Source organism: Podarcis raffonei, chromosome W (assembly GCF_027172205.1).
Source record: "Podarcis raffonei isolate rPodRaf1 chromosome W, rPodRaf1.pri, whole genome shotgun sequence".
NCBI classification, from domain to species: domain Eukaryota; kingdom Metazoa; phylum Chordata; class Lepidosauria; order Squamata; family Lacertidae; genus Podarcis; species Podarcis raffonei.
This window is the reverse complement of record NC_070620.1, coordinates 15629883-15653503: the sequence shown is the minus strand read 5'-3', so window position 1 is coordinate 15653503 and position 23621 is coordinate 15629883. Positions and strand designations below refer to the sequence as shown.

At 44.5% G+C, this 23621-nt stretch overlaps 1 protein-coding gene across 2 annotated transcripts in view; it reads left to right on the top strand.

The window, feature by feature from the left end:
* LOC128406025 (cullin-4B) overlaps positions 1-23621 on the top strand; it is a 175708-nt gene that overhangs the window by 117695 nt on the left and 34392 nt on the right. Inside the window, exons 12-13 of one of the 2 annotated variants that reach the window (XM_053373078.1) lie at positions 16417-16521; positions 22983-23093. In XM_053373078.1, coding sequence (XP_053229053.1) covers positions 16417-16521; positions 22983-23093 — 216 coding nt within the window. The remainder of the gene's footprint in view (positions 1-16416; positions 16522-22982; positions 23094-23621) is intronic. The other variant, XM_053373079.1, reaches the window with a different exon arrangement.

Sequence of the window (23621 nt, the reverse complement as noted above, 5' to 3'; positions counted from 1 at the left end):
GGAGAATAAATAAGATCAAACTAAGTTAAAATAAGGGAAGATTTGCTGAATAACTGATTAGAAATTGGAATACAGAAAAGGGAGGCATGAGGAAGTCGGGGAAGTAAGGTATAAGAAAATAAGATCTGAAATTGTACTTGTTTTTTGTTTTTGTTTTTTGTTTGTTGTGTTTATTGTATTGTCTTGTTTTGTTTTTGTTGTTATAAAAAAACCTTTAATAATAATAATAAAAACCGTATCGGCTGTCTGTTTACTGATCGGGGCGGGGAGTTCACTTCTCAGCAGTTTTAAGCTTTCCTGACTGAGAAGGGAATCCAGCATGACTTGTCAACGCCTAGATCGCCATGGATGAATGGGCTTGCGGAGCGAGCAAATCAAACGTTGCTGCAAGGACTAAAAACCTTGTTGCATGATGCCAACCTCCCTGAGAAGTTTTGGGGGGAGGCTCTCTCGAATTTTTACACTTTTAATCGCAGATTGTCATCACCTATTGGTTGTACTCCCTATGAGAAGATGTTTGGTAAGAAACCTAATGTTAAGCACATGAGAATCTTTGGTTCTGACATGTGGGTACACACCCCACAGAGCAACAAGCTTGGGAAGCGTGGGGCACATGGTTTGTTCATGGGGTACGAAAAAGGTGCATACAGGGTATGGATGACTGACTCTAAGTCCATTAAGTTCACAAGGAGTGTTGAGTACAATCCTAAGTGGGGGGGAAATGTGGGAATTTTCCAGAGTTACCCAGAGGAAGATGTAGGTGATGTGAAAAAAGCAGATCATGCTGAGGAAGCTGAGGATGATGATGATGATGATCATAGTTCGGATTCCAGTTCAGTGGGCGGCGCTGCTGCTGGTGTCAGTGACAGTGATGACACAGCAGACTACAAGAGCGCAAAGGCCTCAGTCAGACCATCTGATGCCTCTGACAATGAACTGGAAGAACCACTGTTCACCATTGGTCACTTTTCTCCTAAGAAGGAGGAGATGAGTCCAGAAGACTTGCGTCTGGTTCACAGGTCTGAAAGGGCGACCAAAGGCAGACCTCCAAAGAGATTTGCTGATGAGTTTGCTAAGACGGCAACTGCTGTTCTTAGTAGCTCAGAGAAGGTGTGGGAACCTTCTAGCTTCAAAGAGGTTCAAGAGTTAACCTCTAAAGATGCTGAGCCTTGGCTTAATGCCATGAAGGCTGAAGTTGATTCCTTGAACAGGAACCAAACTTGGGAGCTGGTACCGGTAGTCCCGGGTGGGACGCAGGTGGCGCTGTGGGTAAAAGCCTCAGCGCCTAGGGCTTGCCGATCGAAAGGTCACCGGTTCGAATCCCCGCGGCGGGGTGTGCTCCCGTTGCTCGGTCCCTGCGCCTGCCAACCTAGCAGTTCGAAAGCACCCCCAGGTGCAAGTAGATAAATAGGGACCGCTTACTGGCGGGAAGGTGAACGGCGTTTCCGTGTGCTGCGCTGGCTCGCCAGATGCAGCTTTGTCACGCTAGCCACGTGACCCGGAAGTGTCTCCGGACAGCACTGGCCCTCGGCCTCTTGAGTGAGATGGGCGCACAACCCTAGAGTCTGTCAAGACTGGCCCGTACGGGCAGGGGTACCTTTACCTTTTACCGGTAGTCCCAGGGATGAGACTGGTTGGCAGCAAATGGGTCTTCAAGGCCAAGACAGACCAGAATGGCAAGGTTGTCAGACACAAAGCCAGATTGGTTGCCAGAGGTTTTTCACAGGTACCAGGACAGGATTACCACGAGACCTACTCACCCACGGTCAAATATGAGAGCATTCGGCTGATGCTCAAGATCGCTGCGGAGGAGAAACTGCATGTTTCCCATCATGACATTAATACAGCTTTTTTGTTTGGGATTTTGGGGGAGGAGCTGTACATGCTTCCACCTGACGGGATGCAGATACAGAAGGGAATGGTCTGTAAACTGCGGAAATCCTTATATGGTCTCAAGCAGAGTGCCAGGTGTTGGAACACAAAACTCACTGAGACGTTGCTTGCTCTAGGTTTTCACCAGGGCAAAGCTGATCCGTGTGTGTTTGTCAAGGAGGAGGGGCAAAACAAACTGTATTGTTTATGTTTTGTTGATGATCTTCTGATGTTTTGGAAGAATCAGGCTTTCTACCAAAGCACCCTAGCTCAGCTGAAGGAGCACTTTGACATGAAGGATCTTGGTGAGGTATCCAACTATCTTTCTCTGCAGGTGGAGAGGGACCAAGCAGGTAATTTTCTGGTACACCAGACACAGAAAATTGCTGATGTATTAACCAGGTTGAATTTGGTTGATGCAAACCCAGCAGACACACCAATGGTGACAGGTTACCAGGTAGATAGTACTGCTGAAGCGTTTTCTGACACTACGCTGTACAGATGTATTCTAGGCACGTTGAGTTTCATTGCTAGATGTTCAAGACCTGACATTGCTGTAAGCACTAACCTGCTTAGCAGACATGCTAACAATCCTACTGTTCAGGATTGGAAAGCTCTGAAGCGCATAGCCCGCTATTTGAAAGGGACTTTGCACTACAGGCTGAGGTTCACCAGTCAGAAGACTGGAGGTCTTGAAATCTTTGCAGATGCGAGTTTTGGAAGTGACACCACGGATGGTACAAGCACTTCTGGAGTATACTACATGTACAACCACTGTCTGTTTGACTGGTTGTGCAAAAAGCAGACGACAGTTAGCCTAAGCTCCTGTGAAGCAGAACTCAATGCTCTGTCATTTTCACTCATGGATTGTGAATGGTTGATGCAACTGTTTAAGGACATCGGGGTTTCTGTAAAATGTGCTATACAAGTGTATCAAGACAATAGATCTTGTTTGGCTTTGCTGAACTCGGAGAGTTGCAAGCAAAGAACCAAGTACTTGCAGATTAAGCTACATCGTGCAAGAGAGTGTATTCAGAAAGGACTCATTCAGGTGTCCTACATGCCAGGAAATGAAATTCCTGCTGATCTGTTGTCTAAGGTTGTTAACAGAGAACAACTTAAGGTTTATGTACAAAGGTTGCAATTGGGTTGAACCACAGGTACTACAGGTTACACGGAAAGGGGGAGGATGTTAGGATATTTCCGTTCCACCTTAAAAGGGAGCAGGCTTTGTGAGTCACAGAGTCTGCGTATTTCCTGTTCACAGGATGTTTATGTTTTCAGTTGCTTTCGTTTCTTCTGCGTGCCTGAACATACCGATGCAGGCGGTCATGGTTTCTTTGTTCTGACCAACGCTGAATAAACTGTAAATATGCTCTCCTGCTGTGCATCTTTTGCTGTGTGAATTCTGCTGATAGAGTGTGCACCAGCCTAAGAATGTGGCAATCTATTCTTGAGGCTTCGTGTCGCTAATTGCTGATACTGCGTGTCTACGGGAGATCGATGGATCGTCAGGCAGGAGCTTGGGGGCTCAGATGGACTTTGTCTCCCTGGCAGTATCCCAACAGAAACGTCGACTCTCAAACATGGAAAATAATCCTCTTCCTCCTGAGAGGTGGTTTGTTGCGCCCGTGTCTGTGACAAACAAAAACAAAGCTTTAGCGGGCTTTGTCTGAGGCTTAGCACGACCCTTGCTACCGGCCTCTGTTTTTCCAGAGCCTCCCCTTGGCTCCTTTGGAAACACTGCTTTTGCAGTTCTTCTGCACATGGCTGAGAAGGCCACACCTGTGGCAATGAATGGCGTTTAAGGCAACTGCCTGCTCCTCCTGAGAAACTGTGGGGGAAGCTGACGTAGCTCCACTCTCCCCCTCAGAAACGGCAAATACAGCCAATCGATCGTTCTCATTCATAAGAGCTGCACAAATCCTTGAGACGTTCAGATCTGCAGCTGGCAGGGTGCTGACTGGCAACAGTCCCAAACCTCTGGTCTAGACTGTTTATCATCATGTAGCAAAACATCCTCATCTAGTGGAAAATTCCGCTGCGCCAGCTGGTTACGCAAATATTGCATTTTAGTGAGGTGCTCCTGGAGATCTCCCACTTTGAACCTCATATTGGTGAGCTGCTGAAAGTGCAGCAAAGCCGTCCTGGCTGCTTCACGCATGTGCACTCGGCGTAATGACTGCCACATTAGCCTTGCGTGTGCACAATCTTGCACATGAATTAACTGGTCATCTGACAGACACAGAATTATTGCAGCCTTTGCTTGGGTATTGCGATCGTTCCATAGCCTACCAGGCGCTGCAGGAACCGCGTTCTCAACCACATCCCATATTCTCTGGTGCTGTAACATTGCTTTCATTTTCAGACACCAGCTTGAATAATTATCGTTGGTCAGGAGGGGGCAAATCATCTTCCCGTCCCCTTCCCAGGAATCCATCTTGGCTCCAATTAAGCAGCTATCACCTCCTACTGAGCAACAAGCTGTAAATCTTCAGTCTATGAGCCTCTTAATTGCTCAATTCCAACTTGCTTCTCTCTTTGAGGTTTAGCAGCCTCATAAATCAAAAGCTGATTACTCACACTTCCCTTTTAGCGGCAAGCAGTCCTGGCTTCCGTTGTCTGCCAGCAGGATAAACAGCTGTAACAGGCTGCTTCAAAAACTCTCTCCCGGAATGAGGAACTGGCCAGTGCTTTGTTCCAAAGCAGCAGCTTCTTTTGCAGAACTTCAGAGATCCGATCGGCACCATTCAGTCGAGCCTTTCGACCATCAATCCGCATCGGCATCCATCTGCATACAGGCAACCACCAGCCATCTGCTGGCAAAACATCAGAGGTCTGGCTATTGCAGAACCATCCTCTGCTACCACATGTTGGAAAAACGCCCGCCCGGGAGGGTTGCCAGCATCCCAGGCACTCCGGGGCATTCTCCGGAGGTCACTCTCTGGCTAAAATCTACCATTAGTCCAGAGAGACCGTTAATAAGCGACTCCTCCCTTCTGAGAGGAGCACACTCACTTCCTCCTGGCATCGCATCACAGAAGAAAGAAGACAGTCCGTAGTCTAACCAGCTACTTTGTTTGACTGTTCAAATCATGTCTGCTCGCCTTCAGCAGTACAGCATGAGAGTCTGTGACTCGACTCTGCTTTTATCCAGAAGCGGAAGGGGGCTCTCAGTAACTCCACCCGGTTACACTGAGAACTCTGAGAACTGAGTAAGACTTCCTATCTCATGCTCAGACACATCACATGATGTAAACAATGTTGCTGCTTCTCTGCAGCTTGGTGGGAACTGAAATCCCAACACCTAGAGGAGGGGGTGGTGTCAGGAATGAGCCAGCTCCAAGTGAAGATTTACAGCCAAAGTCAGAAAGCAGCCAGGAACAGGGAGGCTTTGATCTGACTCAGACAGGGCAGAGCCAGCAGCTGCAGCCGTCAGCTTTTCCTGACCTTGACGAGCAGGATGATAAGGTTGTAGCTGGGAGCAGGGTGAAACACAGCCAGAGCTCTTCTGGAACACAATCAGGTGTGAACTAACCCCTCTCAGACCCGGAAGAAGTTGGAGCTGATCCAATCAGTCCGAGGAGTTGGTGAAGGGGAGGGTTGTTAGATAGGAAGCAAAACAAGAGAAGTAGGGGTTGTAAGTTCAATATCTGCTGAAGGCGCAGGAATAACTCTTTAGAAGGGTCATCTTGAGTGATAATGCCGGCGGCTGCGTTAGAGCTGTCCGGAGCTATCTGTTTGTTTTTGCAATAAATCCTCACTTTTAATTACCTTCACTTACTGTGTTATCAAGCTGGGAACTTGGACCCCTGACATTTCCCCCTTTCTTCCATTTCTTATACATGCCCTTCTTAACTCAGCTCATCTGTAAGCTCCTTATGCAGCCACACCGGTTTCCTTAGATGCCTCCCACTTTTCTTTCCTGTTGGTATTGTCTCCCTTTGGGCCTTCAATATTTCTCCTTTTAGAAACTTCCATCCTTCTTGTACTCCCTTCTCTTTCAGTTTTTCTGACCATGAGATCACACCCAGTAGCTCCTTAAACTTTTTGCAATTTGACTTCTTAACGTCCAGAGTGCGTGTCCTACTACACTCAGTTTTCCCTTGCCTCTGTATCATGAAACCCAGTAGAACACGATCACTTCCTCCCAAGTTTCTGAGTACTTCCACTTCGTCAGTCAGTTCCTCCCTGTTGGTGAGTACTAGTTCCAAGATAGATGATCCCCTTGTTGCCTTTTCCACATTCTGGGATATGAAATTGTCAGCGAGGCAATGAAGGAATTTGTCAGATCTTACATTCTTGACAGAGTTTGAGTCCCAACAGATATCATGGAAGCTGAAGTCTCCCATGATTACTATATCTCTTCTTTTTGAATGTTTGGTAATCTGCTCTAGTAAGGCATCATCTGAGTCCTCAGTCTGGCTTGGTGGTCTATAGCAAACACCTACAGTAAGGTCACTGTTCCTTCTCTCCTACAGTTTTTACCCATATACTCTCAATCTGCTTTTCACATCCTTTACATATAATGCTACTCCTTCTCCCTTCCTGTTTGGTGTCAGGGACGAACCAGAGGCTTCAAGTTCCTCAGAGGTAAGGGGAGGCCTGGGAGTGGAAGAAGTGGACGAGGTGCCCAAGGTGGAGGGAGGTGATGAGAGAGCTATTGAAATAAGCCCAGGAAGGGCTAGTGAGCTTGGAAGTTCACAGGAAACACAAGGGTTAAGCTCGAGCTCAGAATTGGGGAGAGATTTACGGCTGCTCTCACAAGATGCAGGGAAAAGATGGCTGAAAAGTGAGGCGGGAGACTTCATCATTTTATGAGCTATTGGAGAGGCAAACACAGGCCTCGGCAGAGATCTGAACTGAGTGATACTGATGGATGAATGATGTGCTAATGACCCGTTGTAAATACTGTAAATAAAGAATATAAAAACTTCAAGAGGCTCCTGTGGCGTTTGTGGTGAGGAGAGACGCCCACAGCTCTCACAGTATCTCTGCTGGCCTGCCTCTCTTCACGGGGAAGAGAAAATGAAGCCGGGGCTGGAGGGGGGCAACCCCCAGCTGTTCAAGTGACTCTGCAGAATTTATGGCAACAGAATTTACAACTCAGAGGAGAGACGCCCACAGCTCTCACATTTGGTCTATTCCTTTTGAACAGGTTATACCCCTCAATTCCTACATTCCAGTCATGAGTCTCATCCTACCAGGTTTCAGTAATGTCTACCGGGTCGTATTTGCCATCCTGTACTAAAAGCTTCAGTTCGTCTTGTTTGTTTCCTATACTCTGTGCATTTGTGCGGAGACAACTGAAACCATGGGTTGTTCCCTCCAGCTCCTTCCTTTCTGTAGTTGCTTGCCCTTTAGCAGGTTTGTAGAGCACCTCAGTTTTCTGTGCATCAATGAAGCTATTTTACTCAGTGCCAGGTGCTCTTCTGTCGTTTGTAATGTTGTCTCCCTCCCCCTGAAGATCTAGTTTAAAGTTCTGATCAGGTTCTCGAGACTCTTAGCAAACACATTGTTGCCAACTGCTGTGAGGTGCAGCCCATCTCTCACCAGAAGTCCCTCCACAAGGAAGCGGAAACCATGATCCAAGAAGCCAAAGCCTTCCTGATGACACCACCTTTGCCGCTCGTGGTTTACTTCAAGTATTTTCCTCTCTCTTCCTGGGCCACAACCTTCAACAGGAAGGAGTAATGAAAAGACTACCTGTGCCCCACGTCTCTTCAGTTACCTGCCCAGTGTCTCATGGTCCCTTGCTATGTGTTGCAGGCTGTGTGTGGCAATATTATTAGTACCCATGTGAATCAGAAGGAAGGGGTAGTGGTCATTGGGCTTTATAAGACTTGGCAACTTCTCTGTTACATCATGAATCTTTGCACCCAGAAAACACACCTCCTGTGACATCCTGTTTCCTCCACACATTACTGCCTCTGTTGCCCTCAGTAAAGAGTCACTTATCTTTTTTTTTTAATAGTATTTATTAAGGTTTTAAGTTTACAAAAAGGCAAAAGAAAAAAACACCAAATTAAACAATAACAAAACAACACATCACAATAAAAGACAGAAAAATAGAGACAATTAAAAACAAAAAGAAAAAAAAACAAATTGAACCTTCCCATAACTTATCTTTCATTTGCTTGTTTCCCTGACCTCCTCACACCTCCCTTTTTTGTATTCTAAATCAATTATCCATTTCAGCAAATCCTTTCCCTCTCTTCAAAATTTTTATCCTAAAAATTTATCTTGATCTTAATATAAGTTTACTTTCCCTCTTTTCACCAATTAACAGTCTATTTTTCTTAAATCTTTGTTACATTTTTGCTAAAGTCACATAGATTCATTCCAACATCATTCTAACATTCATTAATTTTACAATGTTTCTGTAAATAGTCTTTAAATTTCTTCCAATCTTCCTCCACTGACCCTTCTCCCTGGTCTCGGATTCTGCCAGTCATTTCCGCCAGTTCCATATAGTCTATCACCTTCATCTGCCATTCTTCCAGAGTGGGTAGATCTTGTGTCTTCCAATACTTTGCAATAAGTATTCTTGCTGCTGTTGTGGCATACATAAAGAAAGTTCTGTCCCTCTTTGACACCAATTGGCCGACCATGCCCAGGAGAAAGGCCTCTGGTTTCTTCAGAAAGGTATATTTAAATACCTTTTTCATTGCGTTATAGATCATCTCCCAGAAAGCCTTAATCCTTGGGCATGTCCACCAAAGGTGAAAGAATGTACCTTCCGTCTCTTTGCATTTCCAGCATTTATTATCGGGCAAGTGATAAATTTTCGCAAGCTTGACTGGTGTCATGTACCACCTGTATATCATTTTCATTATATTCTCTCTTAAGGCATTACATGCCGTGAACTTCATACCTGTGGTCCATAACTGTTCCCAGTCAGCCATCATAATGTTATGTCCAACATCTTGTGCCCATTTAATCATAACCGATTTCACCGTTTCATCCTGAGTATTCCATTTCAACAGCAAATTATACATTCTTGACAAATTCTTAGTTTTGGAATCTAACAGTTCTGTTTCCAATTTTGATTTTTCCACCTGGAAGCCGATTTTTTTATCCAAATTATATGCCTCCATTATCTGATAATAATGAAGCCAACCTCGCACTCTATTTTTTAATTTTTCAAAACTCTGCAGTTTTAATCTGTCTCCCTCTTGTTCCAATATTTCCCAATATTTCGGCCATTTAGCCTCCATATTGAGCTTTTTCTGAGCCTTCGCTTCCATTGGTGACAGCCACCTTGGGGTTTTATTCTCAAGCAAATCCTTATATCTTGTCCAAACATTAAACAGTGCTTTTCTGACAATATGGTTTTTAAACGCTTTATGTGCTTTGACCTTATCATACCACAGATATGCATGCCACCCAAAGACATTATTAAAGCCTTCTAAATCCAACACATCAGTGTTCTCAAGAAGCATCCATTCTCTCAACCAGCAAAAAGCGGCTGATTCATAATAAAGTTTAAGGTCTGGCAGGGCAAATCCACCTCTTTCCTTTGCGTCCGTTAGTATTTTAAATTTTATTCTAGGCTTCTTGCCCTGCCAGACAAATCTAGAAATGTCTCTCTGTCACTTCTTGAAACAATCCATTTTATCCAAAATTTGCAATGTTTGAAACAGAAATAACATTCTTGGCAATACATTCATCTTTATCACAGCAATGCGGCCTAGCAGTGAAAGCTTCAAATTTGACCAAATTTCTAAATCTTTTTTCACTTCCGTCCAGCATTTTTCATAATTGTCTTTAAATAAATTCCCATTTTTAGCTGTCATGTTAATCCCCAGGTATTTCACTTTCTTAACCACTGTTAAACCTGTCTCATTCTGAAACCTCCCTCTCTCAATCGCTGTTAAATTTTTCTCTAAAACCTTTGTTTTTAACTTATTCAGTTTAAATCCTGCAACCTGACCAAATTCTTGAATCAGTTCCAAAACTCTTTTAGTACTAGATTCTGGCTCCTGTAATGTCAATACTAAGTCATCTGCAAATGCTCTCAGTTTGTACTGTTTAGCTCCGACTTGTATACCTTTAACCAACTGGTCCCTTCTAATCATATTCAACAGAACCTCCAGGACCGATATAAAAAGCAATGGGGAGATTGGGCAACCTTGTCGTGTCCCTTTTTCTATCTTAAATTCCTCCGTCACCACATTGTTGACAATTAATTTGGCCTTTTGTTCAGAGTAAATTGCACTTATACCATTTCCAAAACCTTGACCTACCCCCATCCCCTGTAGGTTCTTCTTCATAAAACTCCAAGAAATATTGTCAAAAGCTTTCTCCATGTCCACAAATATCAAAACTGCCTTGGTATTAATATTCACTTGTAGTTTTTCTAAAATATTGATTATATTTCTCAAATTATCAGACGAGTGTCTACCCGGGAGAAAGCCTGCTTGGTCTTTATGAATCTCCTCCACCAGCACTTTTTTTAGTCTTTTAGCCAAAATATCTGCAAAAAAATTGTAATCCACATTAAGCAGTGATATGGGGCGGTAGTTCTTGAGCTGAGTCTTTTCAGTCTCTGTTTTCGGTATAAGTGTGATATACGCTTCCTTCCACGACTCTGGTGCCCTTTTCCCTTCCAATATTTCATTACAGACTTCCTTTAAAGGTTGTACTAACCATTCTTTTAAAGATCTGTAATATCTAGAAGTCAGTCCATCTGGTCCTGGAGATTTGCCTAATTGCATATTCTGAATGGCACCTTCTACCTCCTGTTCAGTTATTTTATAATTCAACATTAATTTATTTTCTTGGGAGATTTTTTGTAATCCATTTATCTTTAAAAATCGATCTATATCAATTTCTTTCTGTGGCCCTTGTGTATATAGTTGTTTAAAGTACCTCTGGAAACAGTTTCTAATCTCGGCTGGGTTCTGTATGTTCTTTCCTTCCACTTCTAAATTTATGATAGTGTTTAGTTTTTGTCTTTTTTTCATTTGCCAGGCCAACAATTTCCTACATTTGTTAGCTGACTCAAATGTCTTTTGTCTCATTTGTTTAATTTTCCATTCTATTTACTGATTCATCATTTTCATATATTGTACTTGATATAGCTTTATTTCTCTCAAGATCTCTTGCGACTTTGGTTTTGCTCTCAATTTCTTCTCACTTTCCTTTATTTTCTCCAGAATTTTATCTTTCTTCTCATTTTGGATTCTCTTCTTTATTGCATTCTGTTGTATCAAGAACCCTCTCATAACCGCTTTGCTTGCGTCCCAGATTACTCTTTTTTCAACATTAGTATTCATGTTTATCTCGAAATAATCTCTCAGGTTTTTTTGGGCCTTCTTAGTCACTTCTTCGTCTCTAAATAAGGTGTCATTCACCCTCCATCTGAAGGAGCCAGTTGGTGTTAGTTTCATCTCCATCTTCACAGCATTATGGTCGGAGCAGGTTTTTGGGCAAATTTCCACTTTTCTTGTCTTTGGTGCCATTCCTCTAGTTACCCATATTTGGTCAATTCTTGTTCATGTCATTTTGGCTTCAGAAAAGAAAGTTCCCTCTCTACCCAAGGGATTCTTTGTTCTTCCCTCCTCTTCCAAGCCTGAAGGCACTCACGATTTTCACTCCTTCTTGTTCCAAATCCAACTTCCAAAACTCTGCAAATTCCTGCGTAAGAAATTCTATCAAAGTATTTTTCTCCAATTCGGGTACACCTCTAATCCTCAAGTTCGTCTGTTTTTCCTTAAACTCAATCATAGACAAAATCAGCCTGTGATCCTCAACCTGTCTCTGAATATCTGGAACTCTCTTTGTTTCCAGTTGTGTTACTTTGGTTTCCACAACTTCCACTTTTCCCTTTGCTTCCTCTGCAATTTGACGGGTCGAGGCAGACTCCTGTATCAATTTCTGTATTGCTTCTATATTAGTATTCACCTTTTGTCCCAGACTATTTATACTTTCTGTATTAATATCAATTTTGGCATTTGCGGCATCCACCTTCGCATTAGATGCATCCACTTTTATATTTGTCTCATCTACTTTCCTGCTGAGTTTTTCCAAAGATTCATTTATTTTACCCAGCACCGCCGCTAGAGCCTCTTCAGAAGACATTCCTCTTTGTTTAGATTGAGTTGGCGCAGCTGCAGTTGGTACAGAAGGACCAGATGCTGACGCTCTTCGCTGCCAAGGCTTCCCAGATCTCGTTGTTGATAAATCTACTTTCTCTTTCCCATTTGCCATAACACTCAAAAAGTCCAACGTCAATCCCACAGTCAAACAATTTTATCTTTCTAATGGAAAATTCCCCTGGTCCGGCTCTTACAACAGTTTTGACTACTACCTCTAGGGGGAAACAGTTGCAATCTTTGCAATCTTTGCTTATAAATATCCAAAATAACTCCTTTTAAAACGTAGCTCAAAAAAGAAATTTAGTTTCAATTTTCTGTTACTTTTTCTCCCCCTTAAGAGTCAGAAGGGCAGTTAGAAACAATTAAGCAGAATGTATCTCTCTTTTGACAGCTAACAGAGCGCATTCCAATTGCGGCAACCTTATTGTCTGTTTGCAGCCCGTTCCCAGGGTCTGAGCAGTGGAGTTTTGATTTCCTTCCCTCTCTCTCGCAGGTATGAAAAGTCCAAAACTTATCCCCCCTCTTCTCCTGCTTCCAGGGGGGAGTTTTCTAATTTAGAAATTGAGATTTTAATCCTTTCCAGTCGGCTCTCCAAGACTCTAGCTTGCAGCCTCTTTGCTTTGTTCTGTCTACAAAAGCAGAAGGCAGACTTCCTGTTTATACCTCCCCGCTACAGTTCCAAATTACAGATTTCTTCCTTTAAAAAGTTCCAATATAGTTGTTCTTAAATAATATCTTTGAGATCCAATTGTTCTACTCACGGGTAATGTCTTTTTAAATCCAATTGTTCACAGGAAAAAGTCAGCGCTCTCTGGCTATGCGGCTTCACTCTGTGGAAAGAGCAGTTGATTCACAGCACCGCGCTGCTCACCCCACTTCGCTACGGAGCCCGCGAATGGGTTTCCCCGCGAGTAGGGGAGGCGCTGAGGGTGCCCGCCGAATCCCGCGTTCACAGGCTTCACCCGCCTGTGATTTCTGAAGGGTCTCCGCTTTCGCCGTGGCGGCCAGACCCGATTTCCATGGAGCAAATTCCTCTTAGTCAGAGGAATTCAGCCATTACCGATGGCGCCAACCCAGAAGTCCCAGTAAAGAGTCACTTATCACTAACACATGTCTCTTCCCCCTCTGGAACATCTTGTTCTTCAACATCTTGGCTCTAAACATCCTGGCTCCAGCATTACATTGATCCTTCCAGCATTCCAGCTACTGCAGGAGGCTTAGTTGCTTTGTCTTCTAAAATCATTCCAGATTGTACTTCCAGTGGCACTGAGCCATCCTCTAGGCATGGCTGTGACCCTCAGGGAACTGTGTAAGACCTTCTTCCTGATCTGACAAATCTTCTCCAATAATTTTTCTCAGGGGCTGTACTTCCTCACTGGCCTCCGCTTTATTCAGAGATTTGCTTATTATTATCTTCTGCATCTCAATTCTTAATTGTTTTCTCTGCCCATGAAGTAATTTTTGCAAATCCACCACAGTTGACATACTTGCAATCATGGGTGCTGCTAGAGGAACTTGCTCAAAGTCAACACATTCCTACACTCCTTAGCATTCCATTTGCCACAGCTAGTGCAATGCCACCATTAATTCTCATTACCATAAATAAATTAGACTATTGGATAGCAGTTTTACAATCAGCCTTCAATTACTACTCTTTTTGAGCCAGCTTTAGGGTCATATTTCAGATTGACATGTTTATCGACAGTTGAGTAGTTATTTAATTACTTTAGTGGTTTATAGCAGTTTCAAAAGTACAAGTGAAAATTGGAAAATTAGAATATCATGGAAAAGTTCATTTATTTCAGTAATTCAACTGAAAAGGTGAAACTTATATATGAGATAGACTCATGACATGCAAAGTGAGGTATGTCAAGCCTTTATTTGTTATATTTGTGATGATTATGGCATACAACTGATGAAAACCCCAAATTAACAATCTCAGAAAATTAGAATAGTAAATGAAATCAGCAAAACAAGGACTGCAAATAGAGCAATATTGGACTTCTGAGAAGTAGAAGCATGCATATGTACTCAGTACTTGGTTTGGGCCCCTTTTGCATCAATTACTGCCTCAATGCGGCGTAGCATGGATGCTATCAGCCTGTGGCACTACTGAGGTGTTATGGAAGACCAGGGTGAGGGGAGAGACTTCATCAGGCAAGGCGTCCTTCCACCTGCCTTGCCCCACCCCCTGGCCCTGGGTCGTCTCATAAGGAAGCTGTGCCTGGAGGAAGAACTGTGAGGGGAAAGACTTCATCAGGCAAGGCCTCCTTCCACCTGCCTTGCTCCACCCTCCAGTCTCTGCTTCTCATTTTGTATTGTATTGCATTGTATTGCATTGTTCGGTCTCATGTCTCTCATCTTTCTCTTGGCAATGCCCCATAGATTCTCTGTGGGGTTCAAGTCCCCAAATCAACACAGACTGTGGAAACTTCACACTGGACTTAAAGCATCTGGCATTGTGTGCCTCCCCATTCTTCCTCCAGACTCTGGGTCCTTGGTTTCCAAATGAGATGCAAAAGCTGCTCTCATCAGAAGAGATTTGGGGAGCCATGTCATCAGCTGGTGTTGGTCCACTGTGCTTCATTAAGTCCAGGGTCAACGCAGCCGTCTACCAGGAGATTTTGGAGCACTTCATGCTTCCTTCCACAGACGAGCTTTATGGGGATGCTGACTTCATTTTCCAGCAGGACTTGGCACCTTCCCACACTGCCAAAAGTACCGAAACCTGGTTCAATGCCCATGGGATTACTGTGCTTGATTGGCCAGCAAACTCACCTGACCTGAACTTCTGGTTCACTCACCCTTCTGATGGGATTTCTCTATCCCTCTTCAGTGAGCAATCCATCTGGAGTACCTAGGAGTTTATTCCTGTTATCTCTGTAACTTTGTTGTAATTAAGGTAAAGGTACCCCTGCCCGTATGGGCCAGTCGTGTCCGACTCTGGAGTTGCGCGCCCATCTCGCTTAAGAGGCCGGGGACCAGCGCTGTCCGAAGACACTTCCGGGTCACGTGGCCAGCGTGACAAGCTGCATCTGGCGAGCCAGCGCAGCACATGGAAACGGCGTTTACCTTCCCGCTAGTAAGCGGTCCCTATTTATCTACTTGCACCCGGGGGTGCTTTCGAACTGCTAGGTTGGCAGGCGCTGGGACCGAGCAACGGGAGCGCACCCCGCCGCGGGGATTCGAACTGCCGACCTGACGATCGACAAGTTCTAGGCGCTGAGGTTTTACCCACAGCGCCACCCGCGTCCCTTTGTTGTAATTAGTCACTGCTTAATTACAGCTTTGGGGAGCTCCAAAAGCTGCGACCAACCTACTTGATTCCTCTCAGGAAGTCCCAGAAATGGTTCAGTTTCTTTTGAGTGATAATAATAGCTTTGTAGTGCAGACTGGCTCTCTATGCACTGGCTGCAAAATAATAATAATCAGGAAAAATGAAATAGATAAAATTGCTATAAGTTGTTTTGGTGATTCAGATGTTTAAACTGAAATTAAGTTAGATTTTTGCTTTTGGTTATCTCTGGTATCTCTCTTACATCATGGATGTCGGCTTATATTATGGATGTATGCTCTGTATTTTGTTAAATACTATTGCTACAAGTTTGTCTTGGCCTCTGGGTAGAACAATAAACTAAAGAACCGAACTGTCAGTTAACTTTATTATAACTAACAGATATCTTGTACAAGGCTATATTTCAAAGTTTAACAAATCAGTCCAGTTCCTCTGATGGAGCTTTGCAGCCCCTTAGCTGAATTTGAGATGGAGTGCGGGGCTCAACCTCCAATCAGACCTGTTATTTAATAGTTGGGTATGTTAGAATATTCCATTCCACCTTAAAAGGCATGACTGTTGTGTGTCACATGCTTGTTTACACTCCAGCACAGTTTGCTGGGAACTTCCGTTTGTATATGGCTATTGTTTTCCTGCCTTGCTTTGGACACGAAGGGGAGAAGACATGTTTTCCTTTGTCCTGATGTATGCTGAATAAAACTGTAAATATGCTCACATATGCCTCTCCCTTCCCTTCTGTTGCGAAGTGTTTTACTCTGCTGGCTTGCATGCTCAGCTTCTGAAGCTCGGGTTGCAGTTTCATGCTGATCCAAGGAGTGGAGTTCGACTGGTGGGCTGGGGCCAGCTGGGGGCCTGCCAATTGCCTCTGATTCCTTGGCTGCATCCCAACAGGGTATACTTACAAGCAAGGAAGGAGGCTGAAGATTATGGTGCTTTCGAATGGTCAGAGAATTAACTTCTGTTTTGTTTTTCACAATGATGTGACATTTGGGAACGGCAAGTCTGTTGTCTGCATGGCACTTGTCTGTTAGACCTGGCAATGGGCCAGTAGAGTTTGCAGAGCACTAGCCTTGTCTAGAGTAAGACTAAGACTTTGTTTAAGCATGCAAGTTCAAATCTGATCACTTTTTGTTTTTGTTTTTCCTTCAGCTAAGTATGTGGATTCAAAGCTTCGTGCAGGAAACAAAGAGGCTACTGATGAAGAGCTTGAAAAGATGTTGGATAAAATTATGATTATATTTAGGTTCATCTATGGTAAGAGCTGGACTTCCTATTTGCATTAGACACCTGCACATATCAGCAAAAATTGGCTCAATAAGGCTGAATGAATCCAAAGTTTAACTGCTATTCTCCCAGTTTCTTAGCTAGTAGAATGGCTTTTATTTTGGGTTAGATCTGCAGAAATGAGGGTTAAGCCCTAGTTAACTACTCAAGGTCACATAACATTGGTTCCTTGCCCTTAACTCACAGGGATGACTGTATACACATAGGTGTTTTATGAATCTGTAAGCTATTTGACTTGTTAAAGAGTTGGTGGGGATGAGGTGGAATGCATGGACAGCAGCTACTTGTATTGTAGAGCTACTTTGAGGAAATAATAAGGATTTGGAGTCAAACACTCCACTCCCATTCACCCTTCCGTTTCTCAAAGTAAGCTGCTAGGAAGCCCATACATCTGAGTTGGTTTGGGAATGGTTGATGCTCAATGGTTCCCCTTAGGGCAGTGGTTTTCAACCAGTGTGTCGTGACAACCTGGGGTGCCTTGAATGATGATCAGGTGTGCCACGGGCAACAGTGACCTCCATCCCTCTTTCCTTCCCTCCCTCCTCTGATGCCCTCTCATGTCTCTGCCTCCCAAAGGATTGCACGGCTGTTTGGTGCAGTGGCTTTGGCTATGTGAGATTTTGACCAGCTTCGGCCCATCTGAAGCTGATACAGGCTCGTCTTATCTTGAGCCCAAGCAGAGTAGTCCACACAGCAGAAGGATAAGCAGTATGTGCCACATTCTTAACTTTATTTATACTCTATGCTGAGAGAATACAAACATGCATCTTTCCTCTGTGAGAGCAGAGAAGCAACCGTCTCTCTAACAAAGAAACCGAGAGAACACTGAAAAACAGGAAACCAGTGAACGTCACATCCAGTCTCCCATTCCCGTGGGAATCCAACAGTAACTTGGACTGTGGAATGCAAAACAATGTCTTGTGACTGCAGTTGCTGCTCAGTGAGGGAAATAGAAACCAACATCCTCCCCCTTTCTGTGAACATCACTGGGCAGCATGTTCGTACAATATCAGTACAAACCCAACTTCTGCACATAGGTACAGTGTTGATCCCTTGATACGATCTTGGGCAATACATCAGCAGGAATTTCATTACCTGGCATATAGGACACCGTTACGAGTCCCTTCTGAACACATTCCCTAGCATGTTGCAGTTTCAATTGCAAATGCTTCGTGCTTTGCTTACAACCTTCAGAATTCAGCAAAGCCAAACATGCTTTGTTGTCTTGATAAACCTGGATTGGACATTTGACAGGAATTTTCACGTCTTTGCACAATTGTAACAACCATTCACAATCCTTAAGCGAATAAGACTTATTCACAGTTCAGCTTCACAAGTACTTAAGCTAACTGTTGTTTGCTTCTTGCATGACCAATCAAATAGACCCTGATTGTACATGTAGCAAACTCCAGACGTACTTTTCCTGTCTGTAGTGTCACCACCAAAACTTGCATCTGCAAATATCTCAAGACCACCAGACTTCTGATTGTTAAATCTCAGTCTGTAATGCATAGTGCCTTTCAAATAGCGTGCTATGCGTTTCAGAGCTTTCCAATCCTTAACAGTAGGATTGTTGACTTGTCTGCTTAGCAAATTATAGCTAACAGCAATGTCAGGTCTTGAACATCTGGCAATGAAGTTTAGTTTGCCTAGCACACTTCTGTACAGTGTAGTGTCAGAAAATGCTTCTTCAGTGTCATCTACCTGATAACCTGTTGTCATCGGTGTGTCTACAGGGTTAGCATCCATCAGGTTTAGTTTGCTTAACACATCAGCAATTTTCCGTGACTGGTGTACTAGAATGTTACCATCCTGATCTCTCTCTATTTCCAGAGATAGGTAGTTGTTTACCTCACCAAGATCTTTCATGTCAAAGTGCTCTTTCAGTTGAGCTAAGGCGTTATTGTACATTGTGACATCTTTCCAAAAGAACAGAATATCATCATCATAAAACAAGCAATACAGCTTCTTTTGCCCTTCCTCTTTGACAAATACACATGGATCAGCTTTCCCTTGCTGAAAACCTAGAGAAAACAATACTTCAGTGAGTTTTGTGTGCCAACACCGTGCACTTTGTTTGAGACCATAAAGGGACTTCTTCAGAGCACAAACAAATCCCTGTTTTACCTGTACGCCATCAGGTGGAAGCATATAAAGAGATTCACCTAGAGATCCGTACAAAAACGCTGTATTCACATCGTGGTGACTAACGTGAAGATTCTCTTCTGCAGCAAGCTTGAGCATAAGCCTAATGCTCTCATACCTCACGATGGGTGAGTAGGTCTTGTGATAGTCTTCACCTGGTACCTGTGAAAAACCTCTGGCTACCAATCTGGCTTTGTGTCTATCTTGCCATTCTGATCAGTCTTTGCTTTAAAGACCCATTTGCTTCCAAGTAGTTTCATTCCTGGAACTACTGGAACTAGCTCCCATGTTTTGTTCCTCTCTAAGGAATCAAGCTCAGCCTTCATGGCAGTTAACCATGGCTCAGCCTCCTTTGAACCCAAAGCCTGGATTTCTTGGAAACTTGAAGGTTCAAATACCTTCTTGGAGCTTTTATCAGCTGCTACTGCTGTCTTAGCAAATTCATCTGCAAATCTCTTTGGAGGTCTGCCTTTTGTGGCTCTCTGAGACCTGCGAATTAGCCTTAAGTCTTCAACACTCTCCTCTTCCTTCTTAGGAGAAAAGTGACCTATTGTGAATAAAGGTTCCTCCAATTCTTGATCAGAGCCTTCAGAGGGTCGCATAGAGGCTTTCACACTCTTGAAATCCTCTGAATCATCTGATTCAGTCTCTGACTCAGGATCAGGACCTTCATCAGTGGGTGTGGGTGGTTGCGGCAGCTGTGGCTGTTGCTGCTGCTGTTGCTGTGGCCTGTCCTCAGTCTCATCACTGTCATCAGGATAACATTGGAAAATTCCCACATTTCCCCCCCACTTGGCATTGTACTCAACACTTCTTGTGAGCCTAATTGTCTTAGAGTCAGTCATCATTATTCTGTAAGAACCTTTCTGATAACCTAGAAAGATACCATGCAATCCACGCTTGCCTAACTTGGAGCTTTCTGGTGTGTGAACCCACATGTCAGAACCAAATATCCTCATGTGTTTGATGTAAGGCTTCTTGCCAAACATCTTCTCATAGGGGGTACAACCAATCGCTGAAGATAACCTGTGATTATAACTGTAAACAAAACACGAGAGAGATTCGGCCCAATAACTCTCTGGAAGATTGGCATCATGCAGCAAGGTTTTTAACCCTTGAAGCAATGTCTGATTTACCCTCTCACAAAGTCCATTCTGCCATGGCGAACGAGGACTAGACAAATCGTGCTGAATTCCTTTCTCAGTCAGAAAAGCTTCAAACTTCTGAGAAGTGAATTCCCCCCCGCGATCAGTGAAAAGAGTCTTTATCTTCTTATCATGCACATTTTCCAACCAAGCACAGAATTCCTTGAACCTTGGAAATGCCTCTGATTTCTGCTCAAGATTGTACACATAAATATACTTGGAAAATGCATCAATGAGAACCATGAAGTACCTGTTTCCACCCAAAGAGGGCGACAGTGGACCAACCAAATCAGCATGAACAACCTGGTATGGTTCTGTAGCTTGCCTACTAGACACCTTACCTTTCGCAGCCATTTTCACCTTGTTTGCTGCACATGCCTTGCACTTCATGTGGTACCTCCAAGGTTTAATAGTCATACCTTCAACCAAGGCAGGCATTTTAGATACTGCCTCAAAATGCAAATGACCAAATTTCCTGTGAAAATCATGAATACATCCTGCATGCAAACTTTTGTTAGAACCTGCAATGCAACAAGTTTCATCCTGCACATCATCATCAAAATACAAAACAAACAAACGATCAACATATTCAGCATGCAATACATAATCGTTTTTCTTTGTGATGGTGCACTTCTTGTTCTTGAATGAAACGTCAATTTTCCGTTCATTCAGCTGCGCAACACTGAGTAGATTGTGTGAAGCATCTGGAACGTAGAGAACATCTTGTATCGATAAGTCCAAACTGTGAAGAACAGTTCCGTAGCCTTGACTGGGGATCGTGTGGTCATCCGCCTGGTGAATCGCACCTTCCTGCGGTGTAAAAGACACGAACAGTCGCGTGTTGCGGCCAAATCCACCACGAAGAAAGATCTAGATGTCTTCTGGACCTTTGCAACCTTTGGAGTGAAGCGTGAGACCATTGTCTTGTGCTGCGTTGTCCTGGACACTGGACCTTTGCCTTTGCCTTTGCCTTTTCCACGCGATGAGCCTTCGCTGCGTTGCTCTGTCTTGGCCCTGGGAAATCTGCATTCCCTCTTCATATGGCCTAGACGTCCACACGAGTAGCATTTCACTGCCTTCAAAGCTTTGGCGCCATCAGGTGGTTCCACTGCATTCTGGGATGACGTCTGTGAAGACTCCCCCTTACCTATGCAGCTAGCACCTCGCCTGTCCGCTTCATTCAGAATCACGGCAGTAACATGTGCTACTGTGATCTGAGCAGTTGGCTGAACAGCAATCTGAGTGGCAACGGACTCCCAACTTGAACCCAAAGAATGTCTGGAAAGGTGAGTCCTCTCTGTTGCAGCTCATGTCTCAGATTCTGCATCTCCATCAGATGTGTACGCACATCTGCACCTTCAGCAAGTGCCATATCATGCAGCTTGGTGTAGTAGAACAAAGAAGCACCCGCCTGTGTTCTCAAATGAGCATCTCTCAAAGTGTCCCAAATCTCTCTGGCTGAGGTCTTATCATGCAACAGACAGAGCTCTTCTGGGGAGACTATCAATGTAAGAGTTCCCCTTGCTTTGGAATCCTTAGCTGCCCATTCATCTGTTATTGGAGCTGGGGGAGTGTCTGTAATAACATTAAACAGACATTCTTTACGCAGAAGAGCCTCTGCGTACAGTACCCACTCCGCATAATTCTTATTGAGCTTTGGAATCCCGAAAGCATCCTGAAGAGCCGCCATGACTCTGGCATTAGCCTTCTGCGGCATTAATCAAGCTGCGTCTGTGTACAGCTGCTACCAAAAGCACTTGTAAAAGTACTTTCGGTTTTCAAGCCTCCCAAGCCTTGGAGCCTGTGCTGCGGCAAACGGCTTTAAAAGTTCAAAGTCCAGCCATAAAGCCATTAATTAGGAGCTGGCAGGCTGCCCGGAGCAATGAGCACATACCTCTCATCAATCTTCTTGACACGCAGAGCAGATAAGACCTGATCCGTCTCTCTGCCTCTGCCGGCATTCCGATCCTCTGTTTCTCTGTTCCTCTGCCAGCAGCCATTCTTCAGTCCGATTCCGTTTTTCTGGGCCCATAACCAAAAATGTGAGATTTTGACCAGCTTCGGCCCATCTGAAGCTGATACAGGCTCGTCTTATCTTGAGCCCAAGCAGAGTAGTCCACACAGCAGAAGGATAAGCAGTATGTGCCACATTCTTAACTTTATTTATACTCTATGCTGAGAGAATACAAACATGCATCTTGCCTCTGTGAGAGCAGAGAAGCAACCGTCTCTCTAACAAAGAAACCGAGAGAACACTGAAAAACAGGAAACCAGTGAACGTCACATCCAGTCTCCCATTCCCGTGGGAATCCAACAGTAACTTGGACTGTGGAATGCAAAACAATGTCTTGTGACTGCAGTTGCTGCTCAGTGAGGGAAATAGAAACCAACAGGCTACAAGCTCTCCAGGCGAATGGTGCCTCTGGGGCTGGCCAGGGAGTGCTGGTTGCTAGGAGCTGAGGTGAACTCAGACCACATCCAGTCAGTCCACCAGCCCTTGCTGTTGGGAACGGACGGACAAGTGGGAGGCCAGCCAGGCAGGCGCTATGCTGGCCTTTCTTGTGCTTGCTGTGTGCAATGCCTGCCTGGGAGCTGAGTGCCCTGTTCCAAAGGGGAGCCTTTCCACCATGCAGGCCTGGTGGCACCCACTGCTTCCCTAGGTGAATAAAATGGTGGCCTCGCATTCACCTTTTGCCAGTCACCATCAGGCTGCTAAAGCTGGGGGCATCCTCTTCCCAGGCCCTTGTGGGGTGGCATGAGAAGACAGCTCTTTGGGGCTGGGGGCAGCAGCTCAGGGTGGCTGCGATGGCTGCTGTAGGACTCCCAAGGAGAGGGAGAGGAGAGGAGGCTGAGGGAACACTCCATAAGGGAGCGTGTTCGAAAAGGGATGAGGGGCTGCTGGCTCTGCAGGCAAGAGGTGACATAACTGGGCTTCTGAGGCTCAGAGCACATTTCCTCACAGGGGAGTTGTAGAAAGAATGCAGTTGTTCAAGGGAGCCGTGGACTCAAAAAGGTTGCAAACCTCTGCCTTAGGGAGCTAAAATGGAATCCAGGAATCACAAGTTGCTGATCCGTAATTTAAAGAGAGACAGTTGTAATGTAGACTTCAAACTGAGCTTTAAATAAACTTGTCTTCTACAGGAAAGGATGTTTTTGAGGCATTTTACAAAAAAGATCTAGCAAAGCGGTTATTGGTAGGCAAAAGTGCATCAGTAGATGCTGAAAAATCTATGCTTTCCAAGCTCAAACATGGTAAGTTGCTTGGTTTAGTACTCTGTAATTTTTTCTATGTTCACTGTCATAGCAGCTCCCCAACCTGTGTTTGTAAAGGATAAGACACTTGAATATTATTTACATATTATGATGTGTATACTTTATGCTATTTACATTAAAAGTTATTTGCAGCGTGGGTGGAGCTACCATCGCTGTGGCCCCAGGTGCACTTTTTTAGAGGCACATTTTTGGAGGGACACCTGCTGCATCCTCACGCCAGCCTTCTGCTGCGCTGCAAGGGCAGTTGCTTCTTGTTTGGCTGCTGGTGAGCCCACCCAGTGCAGGGCTGGGGTCTTGAAGGAAATGAGAGGGGGACAACGGAGGAGGATGGAGGGGCTGCCTGGGCCAGAGGAAGGCCACTGCATGGTGGTGTGTGGGTAGCAAATGGATGACGAAGAAGAGGCACGGAGGGAAGAGGAGGAAGAGTGGCTGCTGCTGCAGAGGCTGCCACAGCTTCCCCGTGCTTGCAAAGGAGCTGTTGGAGCAGAGGGGAGGCAGGTAGCCTGG